The sequence below is a fragment of the Drosophila albomicans genome, chromosome 3, assembly GCF_009650485.2.
Source record: "Drosophila albomicans strain 15112-1751.03 chromosome 3, ASM965048v2, whole genome shotgun sequence".
NCBI classification, from domain to species: domain Eukaryota; kingdom Metazoa; phylum Arthropoda; class Insecta; order Diptera; family Drosophilidae; genus Drosophila; species Drosophila albomicans.
In genome coordinates this window covers 42,802,372-42,818,687 of record NC_047629.2, presented here as the reverse complement: position 1 = coordinate 42,818,687, position 16,316 = coordinate 42,802,372, and the positions used below count along the sequence as shown (strand labels likewise).

The 16,316-nt window shown below is 37.4% G+C and overlaps 1 protein-coding gene across 2 annotated transcripts in view; it reads right to left on the bottom strand.

The window, feature by feature from the left end:
* LOC117568505 (breast cancer anti-estrogen resistance protein 1) overlaps nucleotides 1-16,316 on the bottom strand; it is a 42,104-nt gene that overhangs the window by 4,382 nt on the left and 21,406 nt on the right. For both annotated transcript variants that reach the window (XM_052004207.1, XM_034249200.2), the window contains exons 2-3: nucleotides 8,379-8,522; nucleotides 4,692-4,979 (exon numbers count right to left, since the gene is read on the bottom strand). In XM_052004207.1, coding sequence (XP_051860167.1) covers nucleotides 4,692-4,979; nucleotides 8,379-8,522 — 432 coding nt within the window. The remainder of the gene's footprint in view (nucleotides 1-4,691; nucleotides 4,980-8,378; nucleotides 8,523-16,316) is intronic.

Genomic DNA, 16,316 nt, shown 5'->3' with positions numbered 1-16,316 from the left:
TGTTTAAATGCTGAGAACGGTAGCCGAACAAGATTTGTATCTGTGTTTTTTTTGCAGCTCATTTGATGCATTTCAATGTTCCTCTCTCACACCTGCAACTGTGGGCAATATCTCGGGGAGTTCTTTGACAAAATTTCGGCATTTTCTCACGTACACACAGAGAAGAGAGAAGACACAAAAAACATTTGTACACAAAATATGCAAATTGTTACAACGAAAAGTGGCAGTAGAAGAAAGATACAATTGTAGCTGAGGAGACATAGTTTAGGGTGTGGTAAAAGTGGCAAACTGAAATAGCCTCGAGCGTTGTCGAAGATTTAAAATGTGGCGTCATGTTGCGAGAGAGAGATCTCAAGTGTTTTTCAATATTGGACGCTTAATTAACGGCTATTTGTGTGTGTGGCATCGAGAGTGGGTCATTAAGCAATGCATTGAAATTGAACAGCACCGCTAATCCCTAGGATTGCCACTTGTGACCTTGCCATATCCAGGCATTAACCATATACACAATAAATGTTGCTTTTGTGGCATGAGAAATTCGAATCCGCATTGCTTGCGATTCGCATTTTGGTCATCTTGAAGAAGTTGTAGCTCTTTCTTCATAATAATAAGTTGAGTTTTGGTCATGCACAAATCTCAGCAGAACCAAAGATGCCACAGATGGAACAACAGCAACAACAATGAAGAGTTATTGTTGTCGCATTTGCTTCTGATGGCATTTTTGACCATTTTTGGTCATTGAAATAAAAATGACATGTTTTCCTCACACAAAACTCGACAAACTCTTTTTGGAAATGCTCCAGCAAACAACAAGCCAAGCAAAGTCCACAAGCCACATTGCCATAAATCTTCATGGTTTGGATTGCAACTGCAGCTGTTGTTGCTGCTGCTGCTCACCTGACTTGCGACTCCAACTCCGACGCGGACACAAACGAATCCGAATCCGAATGCGACGACGAACGCAACTTTATGGGCAGTGCGTGACCGCTGTGTTGGATGTGTTTGTTGTGTTCGCTGCGACTTAATGTGGGCTCAAGGAACTTGAAATTGTCACAATCTTGCCTGCGCCAACTTGCCTAACGGTGTGGCAGACAAACTTGCTACAGCTCTGCAGCTCTGTTGCAGCTTTTGCCACAAAGTCTCAAGTCTCTAGCACAGTCCATTGGGATTTATTTTTGGTCAGGCCGACAATGAGACGTAAATATTTATGTGGTTTTTATACCGAGCACACTAACAATTACACACTAACAACAGAGGTCGTTGAGCTATAACAAAAGAGTTGCTCAGAAGTATTCAGAAATAATATTTCGATAATAATGAAATACTGAATGTATAATAAGAATGTTGCAGTCACCTTTCTGTACCTAATTACTTCGAAATATGTGATATCATTGAAATCTCTATTTATACATGTACATACATATATATAAATAGTTGACAAAGGATCTGATATTTATCTTCAAATACTATTTGAATCATTTACAGTTTTTAAGTAATAAGATATTCCAATTTATATTTACGTATACTTTCTCTTTCATACATCCCTTTCCTTAGTGTTTTGAATAGAATGACAGCATTTAATATCATGCGATATATACTCAAAGTGCATCCGAAGCATTTTTATCGCATGATATAATTCTCTCAGCTTTGAGTCTTTGCAATGAATAATTTAATCATAAAATGGGCCAACGCATTCGAATATTTCAACTGATAGTTAGCAGGTGTAAACACAGCTTTTTAGTTGAATATCTCACGTACTTGATAGCTGTCAAAAAATCGCATATATTATATTTTGCTTTATTTTTATAAACTTTCTTGACAGAGTATAAAAGAAGATCAAAAATAGTAGAATGATTTAAATTGTACAAATTTACTAATGAAATATGAAATGTATGAATTAACGTATTCCATTTTTTCAACTCAAAGATGATAATAATAAATATTTCATATGTATGATTTATATGATGATTCTACAATTCAAAAATTGTCATAATAACATCAATTACAATTTGTCAGCTATTAAATTTATATGAAGCTTAATTTAATCAATGCTTAGTAAGGAAAACATCTTGAGAGCATTTCCACTCTTTGTCTTCAATCTGCATTCATTTTCTTTTAGTTATCTTAAACACTTCAGCGTATTTAAGCTTCGACTCTTGGGCGCGTTGCAAGCTTATCTGACATGGTTTTGCTAGCATGTGGGGAACGTGGAACGTGGGCTGGCATCTCGTCAGACACTTGCAACGCTTGGGCAGCCCAAGCAAGTATCGAGATTGAGATTGAGTAAGTTGCATAAGACTTTGTTCAGGCCATTTCCGTTCTCAATTAAGTGTTTTTTTTTTTTTTTTGGGAATGCAGTTGATACTATGCCACATTCAATGTGCGATATGTTAGACGGCTCAATGGATCACAACCTTTAATATTTGTTTTGTGGCTGCCACTTGAAATACAAAAAATACTTGATTCCACCTGTTTTGTTGGCCAAGATTCGATTTGTGGTTCCTTTGGCCTGGCTGGCTGGGAATTCTCAACGCACAAAACACACATTTTTGAAACTTTCGAGTGGACTTTTCAAATGCGTGTTTTTGAGGTCGACTTGCGTGTGATTTTCCTCGATGTAGACTCGAATCAATAAAAGTTTATTTTTTAACGGCCAGACGGAGACAGCGTCAAATGAACAAAAGCGGCATTTAATTTTTTACAGCTACCACTTCACGATGTTGCCCCCTCCCTCCTCTTCCTCCCCCTGCTGAGTGATCATAGAGCTGGTTGAGCTTTATGGCCAGCGGTGCATTTCGCTGTTGTGGAAATGTCGAGGTCTCGTCTCCATAGAAAGGTTTCTCTCTTCACGACGCAATCTTCACAACTGCCAGTGGCAAGCAATCTGTTGCAATTTGCAGTTGCAGTCAAGAAATCAAATGGCATGAGAAGCAGAGAGAGAGAGGAGGAGGAGTCGAGAGGAGGAGGAGTTGTGGACGATTGTTTATCCGCTGGCGCAGCGTTTATTTGAATTTGAATTTATGGTTTCACTTGCCCCCACGAAAAAGAGATTGATAGCTGCCGATAGTGCGAGGAAATGTTTACGACTCTGTAATTTGGAGTTTATTTTATTTGATTTGCCACAAGTGCGAAGGAAAGCGAAAGCCACAAATCGAATCGAGTAGAGTGGAGAGCGGAGGGTGAGGGGAAAGGGTTCAAAGTTCAACCTGCCTCGATTGCATGTGGTGCTAATGATAATGAACAATTATGATGGCATTATGAATGCGCTTATGCAATGTTGGAGGAGTGGACAACGATTGCCCAATAAAAAATATAAAATTGAAAGGCGATTGGAGAGCAAAAGATCACAGTTTATGTTAAATAACCTGAAGAGTTCCCATTCCCATTCCCATTCGAAAATTTGAAATTTCCATTCGCATCACTCGGTTGTTTCCTTAACTTGGTGTCAGCTGTCTGCCAAGTGCAAATGATTCGTTTCCTTTAATTATTGGCAACGATTTCCAGCAATTGCAGCAAATGCAAATAAAACGCATGTCCAGCTCACAAATTGGCCAAATTACGAGCCATATGCAAAAGACAAGTTGCACTCGATGCAAAAAGGAAACTCGTTGGACATGCCAACCAGCCAGCTGGCATCGCATGGCATGGCAAAGATGCTGCACTGCATCTTGAAATCGAGACGAGTTGAATCGCAGTTGAAGTTGCAGTTGGGTTGGGGGGCTTATTAATTGCACAATTACGACACGCAATTGACGTGCAGAGTGAACGATGGCCGGGCATAATGATGGAAAACCAAAAACGCGTCGAGAAATTACTTTCTTTCACTTTCCCGACGGATATCATAATTCAAAAATGCAGTAGCTCTGTCGACCCCAAGTCGAGTGAGCCAAAAATAAATAAGCCAGACGAATGCAAAAATTGGCCAACGAAAAAAAGAAACAGGAACAAAAAATAAGCAATCAAGATGGAGGAAAGTGTGATCGACTTGGAAATACCTGACCTGTTGATGACATTATTCACAATTTGAGCATAATTTTGATATTGAATTGAAAATATTTCCTTTGTCTTTCTTTCTTTCTATAATTATAAAAAAGAAATTTAAAATAATTGCAAAATTTCTGTCTTTCTTTCTTTGATATCAGAATTCATAAAAAAAGACTTAATCAGTTTCGCACCCTAGTATTATATACTTATTTTCCTATTTTAGTATTTTTGATCAGTTAGCTAGTATTCAGTCGTATATAGCATAAATTCTAAGCACAACATTTTACAATTTTTATAGCTTTTCAATCAAATCAAATCATCAAAATTTACCCATGTCTATTCTTAAAACATAACAAAAGTTTTCAAACCATATAGAGATCTTCTAAAAATTGATAGCTCTATACTATATGTATATTTTTAATATACTGTATTAAGTTGAATTTTAGACGGACAGACATTTGACACCTAAATGAAATACCCTTCAACACGTTGTCGGGTATTAAAGTGAAGCAACTGAACTGAAATGAAATCAATTAAGAGCAGCCTGAAGGGGCGTAGAAGAAGAAAAGAGAAGTAACAGGATGAAGATGACGATGACGAAGGCTAGACGGGGGGAAATTGCCATCAAGTAAATGCAGACGAAGCGTGAAATTAACAAAATGCTAAAATAAATTATAGTATTGTAGTTGAACTGAAGTAAAACCCACCTTGTTGGGCGATACATGCCACGATCTGCGTGCCCCGCGGCCCTGACAGGAATTCGAGCTGCTCTGGCTCGACGATGTGGAGGATGTGTCGGCATTGTTGTGGTGACCAGCTCCCGTGCTCGCACTGATGATGGAACCATTCTCATAGATCTCCGCCGAGCAGATGGAACTGTTCAATGTCGCTGTGCTCGCTGCCAGCGATGGAATCGGTGAACTCGCCGGCGATGGCGAGAAGCAGCCCGAATCGTAAGAGTTTAAGATGCGTAACCGGTTGCCCGGACAAAGACCCTGCAAAACATAACACAAAAATATATTTAGTTATTAGTAAGGAATGCAAAAAGTAATACAAAGAAAGGAAGAAAGCAAAACAGCGCGGTATTATTCTTAAAATATACCAAATCAATATACCACAAAATATTAAAATACGCCAAGGGCTGTAATTGGTATATTAATATAGTACTATATTGAATATATACCAAAGAGTACAAAATAAACCATATTGTCAGCCTAAGCAACTAAGACCCCTAGTAAGTAGGCGTTTTTGCCCATACAAAAGTATTTCTTTAATAACTTCGACAATTTTCATCTGATCGCAAACAAATTTTTAGGAATCATAAGGTCTTAAGTTATTGTTACGGGCGGAAAGAGGGCGTGGCAAAAATTTGAAACCAATTTTATCTATTTGCAAACACAACAAGTGCTGTCGAATAGCAATTATATCTCTTCCTCTTATGGTCTCTGACATCTAGGTGTTTATACGGATGGACGGACAGACAGACTGACAGACATTGCTATATCGTCTCGGTTGTTGATTCTGATCAAGAATATATATACTTTATAGGGTCAGAGACGCCTCCTTCTGCGTGTTACAAACATTTTCTATGGCTAGCTGGCATGAAAATATATAATAAAATATTTAGTTATTGCACAGAATAAAAAAATTCATAAATAAATAAATAATAGTCAGAGCATGTGAAATTTTCGATTGGGAATTCATGGCTGTGTCGCTCATTGAGCTCAATTGATTTTGATTGTCTTTTAATTAACTCAATGCGCACTGCATTCTTAATAAGAAAACAAAATCTATAGCAAAAACCACACACACATAATAAATTGCAATTTTTTAATTGTCTGTCAGTTTGTTTCATTGAATGCCATCTATCAATGTGCAGTTCTTTCAGATCTCTCGTTTCGACTTTGATATAAACGAAATGTTCCCATTTTTTTTTCTTATGCTGACTTCAAAGTGGCAGGAAAAAAATGTTGTCAACATGTGTTGCCGTGTTTTGCTGCCCATTTTAATTTTATTTTAGCTATTGGCTTTAATACTCTTTTTTTTGTATTTTTTTTGTTAGCGGGTGCCGAACAATTTATGTTACAATTTTTGTGTTGTACTTTTTGCTGTTTAATATTTATGAACGAAACACTAACAAAAAAAATAATAATGTTGCTGTTGTCGCCAGTCAATTGGCTGTTTTTGGGTTAATTGTTTCCATTAAAAAGTGCGGCTACTTTTTAATTAACGGCAATTGGCCGACATAGTATGTAGTATCTGTATCTCAATCGAATGTATCTCTTTGCGTCTCTGTGTATCTGTGTGGCATCTATGGCGATTTTGATTTCCATTTTGATACGTGTTTTGACACCAGCAGAAACCATTCATTCGACCGCCTCGCCACATGAGTTGAGTGCATGGCATTCATGAGTGCTCGTAGTGAGTGCTCAGTCTCTTTGGCCAATTGAGTTGTTAATTAAAAATATGTTCGCTGGTGTTTGCAATTTTCGTTGTTGCGCAACTACGCGACGTGCAAAGATATCTTTTGCGAACTTGGCCGTTAATCAGTTTTTAATTTGGCCAACGGGTGTGTTTTATTTCTTAACTCGCTCAGCTTTTTTTTTGGGGGGTGCAGTTCTCTAGCGTCTAACATCTAATCGAAGCGCCATTTCAAGGCTGCCTTGCGGCAAACTTTGAGATCATTAAGAGATTCGAGATTAATGCCCATATACAATAGCGCAAATTAAGTTGAACCATTCGAAACAAAGAGCATGAAATTCTATCAGTGCAACGTAAGTGAAGAGAGAGGAAATAGAAACTTAAACAATGGGAAAGCTTGAAGAAAGTAGAGTACACAAAAGAAGGAGTCGAAAGAGATGAATGGCAGACAATTTGATTGGGTAAGAAGATATCTTCCGTTTTTTTGGGGAGAGTTGAAGAGAGATCTAATACAAATGTGGTATTGAAAGAAGGAAATTGGTTAAAGTAGTTAAATCGTTGAATGGATTTAGAGACAAATAAATGAAGAGAAAGGTAGAAAATTGAATAGTGTAAAGAGCGAACTATAAATTTATAAAGAAATAGTTTAATAAACAACCGGAGAGAAAATGTAAAGATAAACTGATTGATAGCCATCTGTATAGAGAGATTAAAGGCTTAAAGATGTCATACGAAGTCGCAGATCAAGAAATAAAGGCTTCTGAGAAACTTCAATCTTACAGCAATTTAAGAAAGGAAATTTGTTAGAATTTGCATTGATGGACTTGGTGATACATATGTTAAATAACATTTTATAGTATGACAATCGATCGAGTGATATTGCAGATCAACGAATAATGAACGAATTTTGCAATGCTTTTGAGATTCTCAAATTGTGTAACAGTTCAAGAAAGGAAATTTTTTAGATTTTTCTTGAATGGATTTGGTCATATATAAATAACAGTTAATAGTGCGAAAATCGACTTATAATTATATGTCAAAAAATTAATTACTGTTAGATAAACAGATTGACAGATAGTTAAATTAAGTCAGACAGACAAATTAATAGATAATAATCTATTGTTGAGATAAAGCAAACATATGCACTCAGACAAATTAATATTGTGACCGATATACATACATAAAAATAAATAGTTTCGCAATGTTTCTGGTATTCCCAATTTGAATAACATCTTTCATGTTGTACCAATTGAGAACCCCAATTTGTATGCACTTAGCGGGCGATTTCAATGCTCGATTCCTCAATTATATGAAACATTTTTATAAGCTGTGAACACACATTTCATTTCATTTCACTTTGTGTGCAATCAAACTAACAACTTCGACCTCTTTCCGCTTTTCACTTTCCGTTTTTTTTTTTATTATATTTTTATACTTTTTTCACACCCCAATGCACCCCCTCGGGGGATAGAAGGAAATGGACATAGACCAGTTGGCAGTTGGCAGTTGAGCATGTCCGAAATGATGTTGCATGCCACCTCCCCCAACTCTTTTGAATGCATTGGTAATCGCTCGTAATGCGCGAGCGGCGGCATTATGTGGATTATTATTATTATTACAGCTGCAGACACAATTAAATGTGGCAAATGTGAAATTTATATGCAACATGCGCCCCGCATCGAGCGTACAACGGGTGGCAGCCACGTGCCACATTATTATGATGATGAAGAAGTCAACGATGATGGTGATGATGATGAATCATGACTATAACGAGACTTTTTGTGTGGGACTGCATTACACAATTAAATTACAAATTCAATACAAAATGCTACACTAAATGAATTCCATTAAAGTTCGCTCAAGAACTTTAAGTAAATACCACAAAACTTGCTAAGGCGTTGCTCTTTAGAGTTTAATGGCTCTTGAGAGACGCCTTTCGCGAAACTCAGGTAAAATAAAAGAAGCCAACTCACCTGTTGGTTGCGCAGTGAGCAAAGCCACCAGCCCTCGATGCCTTCGGTGTCCTGTTCGATGACTGTGAGAATGTCGCCCTTTTTGAAGGGCAGCTCGTCTTGTGTATCCGCATAATTATCATAAATGGCCTTTGCATAAAGTTTCTGCAAATAAATCAAAAGACGAAGCAACAATTAACATTTGGAAGACATGAAAAAAATGCGCAAAAGTTTTCAGTTTCAGTTTTCAGTTTTGCAGTTATCAAAATAAAGCAATTCGGCAAAAGTTCTGGGCATATAATGAACTGCATGCGATATATTTAAGCCAGCCAGACAGACTTCTAAGAAGCCGCAGCAGCAACAGCAACAGCAACATCAACATAAGCAACACTCCAATTTCAATGGAATTTCAAAGACGTGAAGAGTTCTTGACCAGCCAACTCTTAACGCAACGACCCCGACTTTGACTTGAACTGGAGCCAAGTCAAAGCCAAAAACCGAAGACAAAACTAAAACCAAAACATCATTCAAAAGAACTCGTCTGTGTTTTTTTTTTCGGGGTTTTTCTTCAGGTAGCGCAGGCAAAAATATATGCGCGTATTTCTCTCTTTAAATATATATTTTTTTGTTTTCTTTTTTGCTTTTTTTCGAACAACAACAAAATTGCACAAATTGCAAAAAGACTGAAAAACAAAGCGAGCTCTGTTCTTTTTTTTTTGGTTTTTTCTTCATACTTATCTTTTCCATATTGTGTTGTTTTTAGCTCATGCAGCGCGCTTCATTAGTTTACCTGGAATTTCAGGTCAAACTTTTGCGTTGTTAGAGAGCTCAACCACAACAATAACAACTGTGGAAGTGAGCAGAGAAACACATTGAACTCTAAGACTGTTAAGAGAGCGTAAAGTAATTGTTATTACTTTTAATTGTTTTATTCAATTGCTGTAAATACTAACTTGAAGGTACTTTAAAAGGGTTTTTTGTGAAGCTCAATTAAGCTGCGCATTGTTATCGACGCAGTGTCATAATCATCAACTACTTTCTTTTCGAATTGTTTCTAATCAACTGCACACGACTGTGAGGTGTGCATTGTATGTAGAAGTTAACTCGCTTTGCTTGTTGTGGTGGCCAAAGGTTTCCTCAATGAATGAATGAGAGGAGTGAGGTGCTCCCCTCTCCGATCTTCCAACTCCGACTCCGATTCCGACTCGGGTTAAGCGTGTTGCTTTTAATTTCGCCACCGCATCGAACAAAAATCCCAAAACGAACGTTTTGAACTCAACCCAAAGCCGACACCATTCAAGTTGTCGCTGTTGTTGTTGTTGTTGCGGTTGTCGTTGCCGTGACTGCCTCTGACTTTGGTAGTTGGGGGTAGCGTAGTTGTTCAAGCTGCCCTCGATTTCCATACTCCGCTCCTGTCGCATTTAATACGAGTGAGCGAACGGGACAGACAGACAGACAGAGAGACAGACAGAAAGAGACATTGTATGCGACGAGTACTGCTTAGCGATTACAATATCGCGCGATGAATCGACGTTGAACTTTCAACTCGGAATTGAAACCCGTTTCAACAACAACAGCAACTAAAGGTAGGAAGCATTGTGAGTGAGTGCTGCGGTTTTCTGTTGTATTCTACTTTTTCAATTTGGAAAGCTGAAATGTCGTTCACAAAATGTCAAACCGAAGAAAATGAGCGCACTTGAAGTTCATGTGTTCAATGCAACGTTACCTGTTGCCTGCTGCCAATGACACTTCTTCCTCTAGCACTTGAACGTTGCGTTGTTCAAACAATTCCGACTCGAATTTGACTCTATGTTTGTTTGTTTGGTAATTTGCCTACGTCAGATGAAATTGCTCTCTTACTGCCAGGGTTGTCATGTGCTTCTCTGTGCATTTGCTTTCTTCGCTTCAAACGGCATTTTTTAACATGACGCTAATTGAACAGGCAAATATTTGAACATCACATTGAAGTCGCATTTGGAGTTTGTTTTTTTCGGTTTTACGAAGTTCCGTTTGGCGTCTCAAGTTTCCAGTCAAGCCAAGCAAATAAAAATAAAAAATCAAATATCGTTGGATTTTTGTTTGTTGTTTGTTCGAGCGACTTTAATTGGTTTGTTTAGCGCATTTTTCTTGACGCTACAGAATACTGTCAATATAGAAAACCCATTGTGCATCCGGAACTAGTTCTTGGCTCAGAGCAGCGAAAGTTTTCGATACTCAAAAGTATTGAAAATACTCTTTCCCCTCTCTCTCTCTCACACTTTTCGAGAGACTTTTAAAGGCGCTTTACAAATTGCATTTGCAAATTATGCCGCAATAAATCAGCTGGAAATCGACCACAAAATTGAATAAAACTAATTTCTGGCTTTGGGGCAAAAGCATTTTGTGCATGTGAGTTTCCTTTCATTTGGCATAAAGTGAAAGAGCCTTGGCGATTTATTGTTTCTTTAAAAATGTGGCACGTATGACCAGCAACAACAACTACATTAATAGCGACTACAATGAGCATAGTTATAAGACCGATTTGCGAGTTCCACATAACAACCGAAATCTTTATTTCTCAACTACTTCGGAAAGGTTATTCATCAGCGGTCATAAAAGTACACACAGACAGAGCTTTATAGAAAGCCAAAAAAATAAAGTGGAAGTTGAACTTAAATGAAGTCAAGCCTAAACATTAAAAAAAAAAACCCCATCACACATGTTGTCCATACTGTTAGATTACTTTATTCTTTTTGCAATCTTTTTTTGAACAAATACATCCTATCCTGAAGACCATAAATAACAGATCTCGAAGCATACAGAACAACAGAAGCAGCCGCGGGGCGACAACGATGTCTTAATGAGCACTCAAAACTCAAGAAATGTGTGTGTATAAATAAAATTCGCAATAAGCGGGAGTGGAAAGAAACTTTTGTCAAAATTTTGCTCAAGATCTGATGAGCTTAAAGTCCGTCTCTCAACATGACAATTTGACTTTGAGAAGAGCCCATTAACCGCATTAAGCGTAACACAAGAAATGGCAGACAAGTAAATAATAAAATAAATAAAAATAATTGTATACTCAAGTTAACGGTAATGTGTACAAATTATATAGCAAAAGCGCTTCTCAATGACAACGGTCTCTGATAACCCGCAGTTCCACAACTGATAACTATAAATACTATATATTATATACATTTTTTCTTTTTTTTTTTGGATTGGCTTCTGTCATTGCGTGACTGATAAACCTTTGGAGGTATTTTGCGATTTCTTTTATGATTTCTTTTTGCTGGCTTTTAATTAATCCAATTTGCTACAAAATCGATGGAGGAGCGTCAACTTGATTTGTTTTCAACGTTTTTTTTTAACTTTTTAGCTTCATTAGCAAAACAACAGAGATACCAGAAATACATTTTTCTGTGACTAGTCGCAATTTATTTGGGAACTGCAAAATGCGTCATTTTTGTGGGGACTTTTTGGCATTTGACATTGAGTAGGAGACTTTGTTGAGGGATTAAGAAGGTAAAGTAAAAGATGAAAAAGGTTTTCGCATATGGTAAATATTTGTGCTATATAAAGTCGGGTATTTACTGTATTTAGCCCACTTGTCTTCGCCACGCCATATGTCGCAAAAGTTGAACTGGTTTGTTTCTTTTTTTTTTTGCGCTTTGTTGACTGCAAAAATAAAATAAAATAAAAATGTATACAACAGCGCGCTGTTGTTGACAGTGTCGGCCTTTTCGGCACATTTCGTCAAGCCGTGTGCAAAAATGTGACAATAAAACTTTAAAGCAGGCCAACTCAACCGAAAGATTGCCCCCCAAGAAACACGTTCCGAGCACACATACCGAAAATACTCGTACATACTCGAAAGATCAGTTAACCCAGCAAAAGTCTGTTTAACTTGACAGTAAAATGCGTTGACAAGTGCGCAAAATCGAAAATCAAATTCAGTTGCTCACTGAACTGATCTATATAGATACTCGAGTACCCGATTCGTATTCATGAGTGCATGAGCATGATGCAACTGCACCCACCCACACACAACAACAACAACAACAATGAGCAGTATTTACAAGTGTCTGGTTGATCCATCAACGTTAATCCATTTGACTCCGAGAGCAATCAGTTGTGGCATGCCACAGGAATGTTTGCTTAATCCACACAAAAGCCTTTGACTACTCTATATACACTGCTATTTCAAAGTTCACAGCTGTATATAGATTTTATTAAGAAGGGGTCGAGCACTGCACTCAATTGGACTAATCAGCTAAATACTTGGATTTGCAACAAAAAGCAGAAAACTTATAGTTCAAAGAACAACTAAAAGTCAACAAAAGGGATTTCAATAAAAATACTGCCAAGATTAAAAAGAAATCGTAAAAAATTAAATTTAATCTTTGAAATAATAAATACGAAAAAGATGTTGAAAGCAAACACAAAAATACGTCTAAAGTTATGAAATATTTTATCTATGCGTTGTTGTTCGACTTTACTTTCAGCTTGACTATTGAAATTGATTAACTTGAGTTTATTTTTGGTCGTCGCGACGATTTCGATGCTTGATGGATCGCTTTGCCAGCCAAGCAGCCAGCCAGCACTTGCATCTGTCAATGTCGACGTCGGGGCCCAACTTACTTGATATTGGCCCATTAGGTAAGTCTGGAATGAAAAGTACTCTATACGCTATATATTACGTTTAATAGTCCACGTGCGCTGAAAATAAATTCACTATGAAATTGCACCAGACGTAGACGTTGGCTAATTTCATATTCTAAGGGCCAAGTTTCAGTCCTCAAATGAGTCACAAAGCAGCGTAAATTGAATAATTTCCGTGCTGCGAAATTATTGCTAAATTAACTGTTGACTTGCTGTATTAAAGAACAAACAAAACGGTTTCAACAAAAGTATTCGTCGACCTTCGCAAATAAATGCAAGTATATAAATGTATTTTTCAAGTGAAACACACAATAAAAAAAACACAGAAAAAAACACATTGTTCAATTCCCGCAGCCCGCAGAATTTCAGACCCCAAAAACCACTCTCAGACTTCGTGAATCAACCAAAAAAATAAAAGCAAAATCAATTTAAGAGCGCGGTCTGTAAAGTTTCGCGTTTTTAATGTGGAAACAACAAAAATATCATTAAAATATCAGACTTTGTTTATTATAAATTTTGTTTTCGATTATCGCACAAGTTGCATTTTGCCTGTGCTGTGACAAAATGAAGCCCAAGAATTGCTAGAAACAGAAACAGAAAATAACCATAAAAAAAGCAAACATTTTTCGAGCCGATCAATCATTTGATAAACAAACATGTACAAGCTATAAATTATAATAATAATAATAATAAACGATTCAAACCTCCAGAGGCTAAGCAATGTTCCAGCGAAAAGAAAAAAAAAATATTGTTGCAAATGGCCCCAAGGCAAATGCAGAGGGGAATTGAGAAACCACAGACATACTCGTAAAAAATTATCAAGTCCAAGAGATGCGAGAAGAAAAGACAGCCCATAAAATATGCATAAAACAAGCAAACAAATTAAAAACCCATAGACTGAGGGCATTTGTTAAACATTTGTTTGCATAAATTAAGAGTTTGTCTTCAACTCGAAACTCCGCCCCAAAAATTTTGGAGTCTTCCCTCGCTTATCTATAAGTGCTGTTAAAATTCTTTCGAAATTCAACCAATTTTCAGCTCCGCATCTACGTCACAAAAAGCAATTCAATAGTTTTTTTGTGGACTGTGGAATACCCCGGATGTGAACGTGACTCATGCCGCATTACAAAATAATTGAGAGTGAGGCATCAAATTGTTGCTAGCCTAGCCCGAAGAAAACATCAACAAACCAGTTACCAGTTTCTCTCTAAGCCAAAGATCGTCTTTTTGGTCCAGCACCTAACGCATGGCTTACTGTCAGCCTCTCTGCACCCACGTGAAGCGAGGGCCTTGAACTCTAGGCGCATCCATGGAAAGTACCTAAGCGACACTTTTTAATGTTCATTAGGCGTCTGCTGATAGTTTACACGCCCACGCGAATGTCAACTGAACAAGCGGTTAATGAATGAAAGTGAATGGATAAACAGTTGAGCTGCTTAAGGGCGATTAAGCTCTGAAAGAGTATTCTAAATTTAACTTATAAGATAGAGCATTTCCTGCTTAGGGTTAAAGGACAGCCGACTGCTTAATTTTGGGTAAATTGACTTGACTTTTAATGCAACATTGTATGCATTTCCTTTGCACACTTTGAGTAACCTAATAGACTCTTTAGACTTTTTAAGGTGATTGGTCTTATGACTAACTTAATATATAAAGTCCTTCTATGAGAGCTTTTAAAATACAGTTAATTTTTATATTTATATTTTGTGTACCTCTCAGCCAAATTTCCTTCTGTCTGTTACGTAAACTTTGAGAAACCTAATAGACTCTTTATACATTTTAAGGTTTTTAGTCTTAAGACTAACTAAAGTATATAAAGTACTTTATACATGTTTTTAAGACACACATAAGTTTGTTAGTAATATTTTATATTCCTCTCAGCATAAATGTCTGCTGCATGTTACCCAATCTTTGATAAACCTAATAGACTCTATATACTTTTAGAAGTTTATAGTCTTAAGGTTAAATCTATGTAACACTTTAAACACTTTTATTTAAATCTTTGTCTTCAAACATAGATAATTTTACTATTAGTGATTTCTATATTCTTCTGCCGTTGGTCTTTAAACTAAGATCATTTTACTACCTACATTTATTACATCCCTAAGACTAATGCTCTTCTGCACACTTTGAGAAGTCGAATAGACTCAAAGTTTTTTTTATGATTTCCCTGGACCCTGTGCAGTTGTCAGTCTTAATCTCCGACAACATTTTACAGATCAGTTAAAGAATATTTCTAAGCACATGCGATCTCTTAGCTCACGCTCTCTTTTTAGTGACGTCTGCTCTTCGTGTTAGTCTTAGGCAATATATCACAGGTGAGTAACTGATTTCCTGATGCCATGATTGGCGGCACTTCAATCTCAGTTAATGGCACTCTAAATCTCTTGTTCGCATACCGAAGACATGAGTCACTGCGACTGAAATATGCCTCGTGGCAGTTGCAGTAGCCGGACAGCTGTGGCTAAGTGTAAATGGGTCTCATTAGTTGCCGCTGGAGGCGTGCAAAATCACTGCAAATCGATGGACTACCTTACTTATCTCTCTCTCTCTATATAGAGGTACAAGTCATATAAGTTTTATTACTCAGCCAGCTTGTTATCTGAACGAGAACGAGAGAACGAGAAGACTGCAACACGCCCCTTCAAGTAATTGTTCTTATTGTTGTTGTTGTTGTTGTTGTTTGTGTTGTTGCCATAACACATTTCCGGTGCTGACCATAAAAAATTGTGCTGTGCCAGTAAAAATGTGGTGCAAAATTATCGTACTGCAGTCAATTTGCAATTGTTTATTTATTTGTAAGCATTTCCCACTCCCCATTCGCATTCCCATTCCCATTTCTCAACTGTTGTATCTGTGCCCTTCGCTGATGTAATTACAACTCAATGTCGCACCTGGGGAGCGTCTGGGTCTATGACTTATTGCACTCTTAGGGGCGGGGACGGAGACGGGGCGATGGCCACTCGAAAAAGGTGTTTGCCTAATTAGCATTGCGAGCAGTGCAAACTGTTTTGCATTTCGCCGAGACTGATGAATCAACTAAAGCTCAACTCAAACTTGGTGTTGTCCTGTCTTGAGTGTGTGTGCTGCGTGTTGATGCAACGTGACATGATGTAGTTGCATTCATTTTTCATAAATGCAGCACGTAGTACTTTAGAAACATGGCAAACAACCGCAGCAACATTGACTGACATGAACATGCAGCGTTTGTATCTGACAGATACACCACAACAACAACAACAACAACAACAACAAGCAGAAAGAGGCACAACAATAACTGCAGCTCTCGGCTGTTGCTGATAAGACAAAGCGCTAGAAACA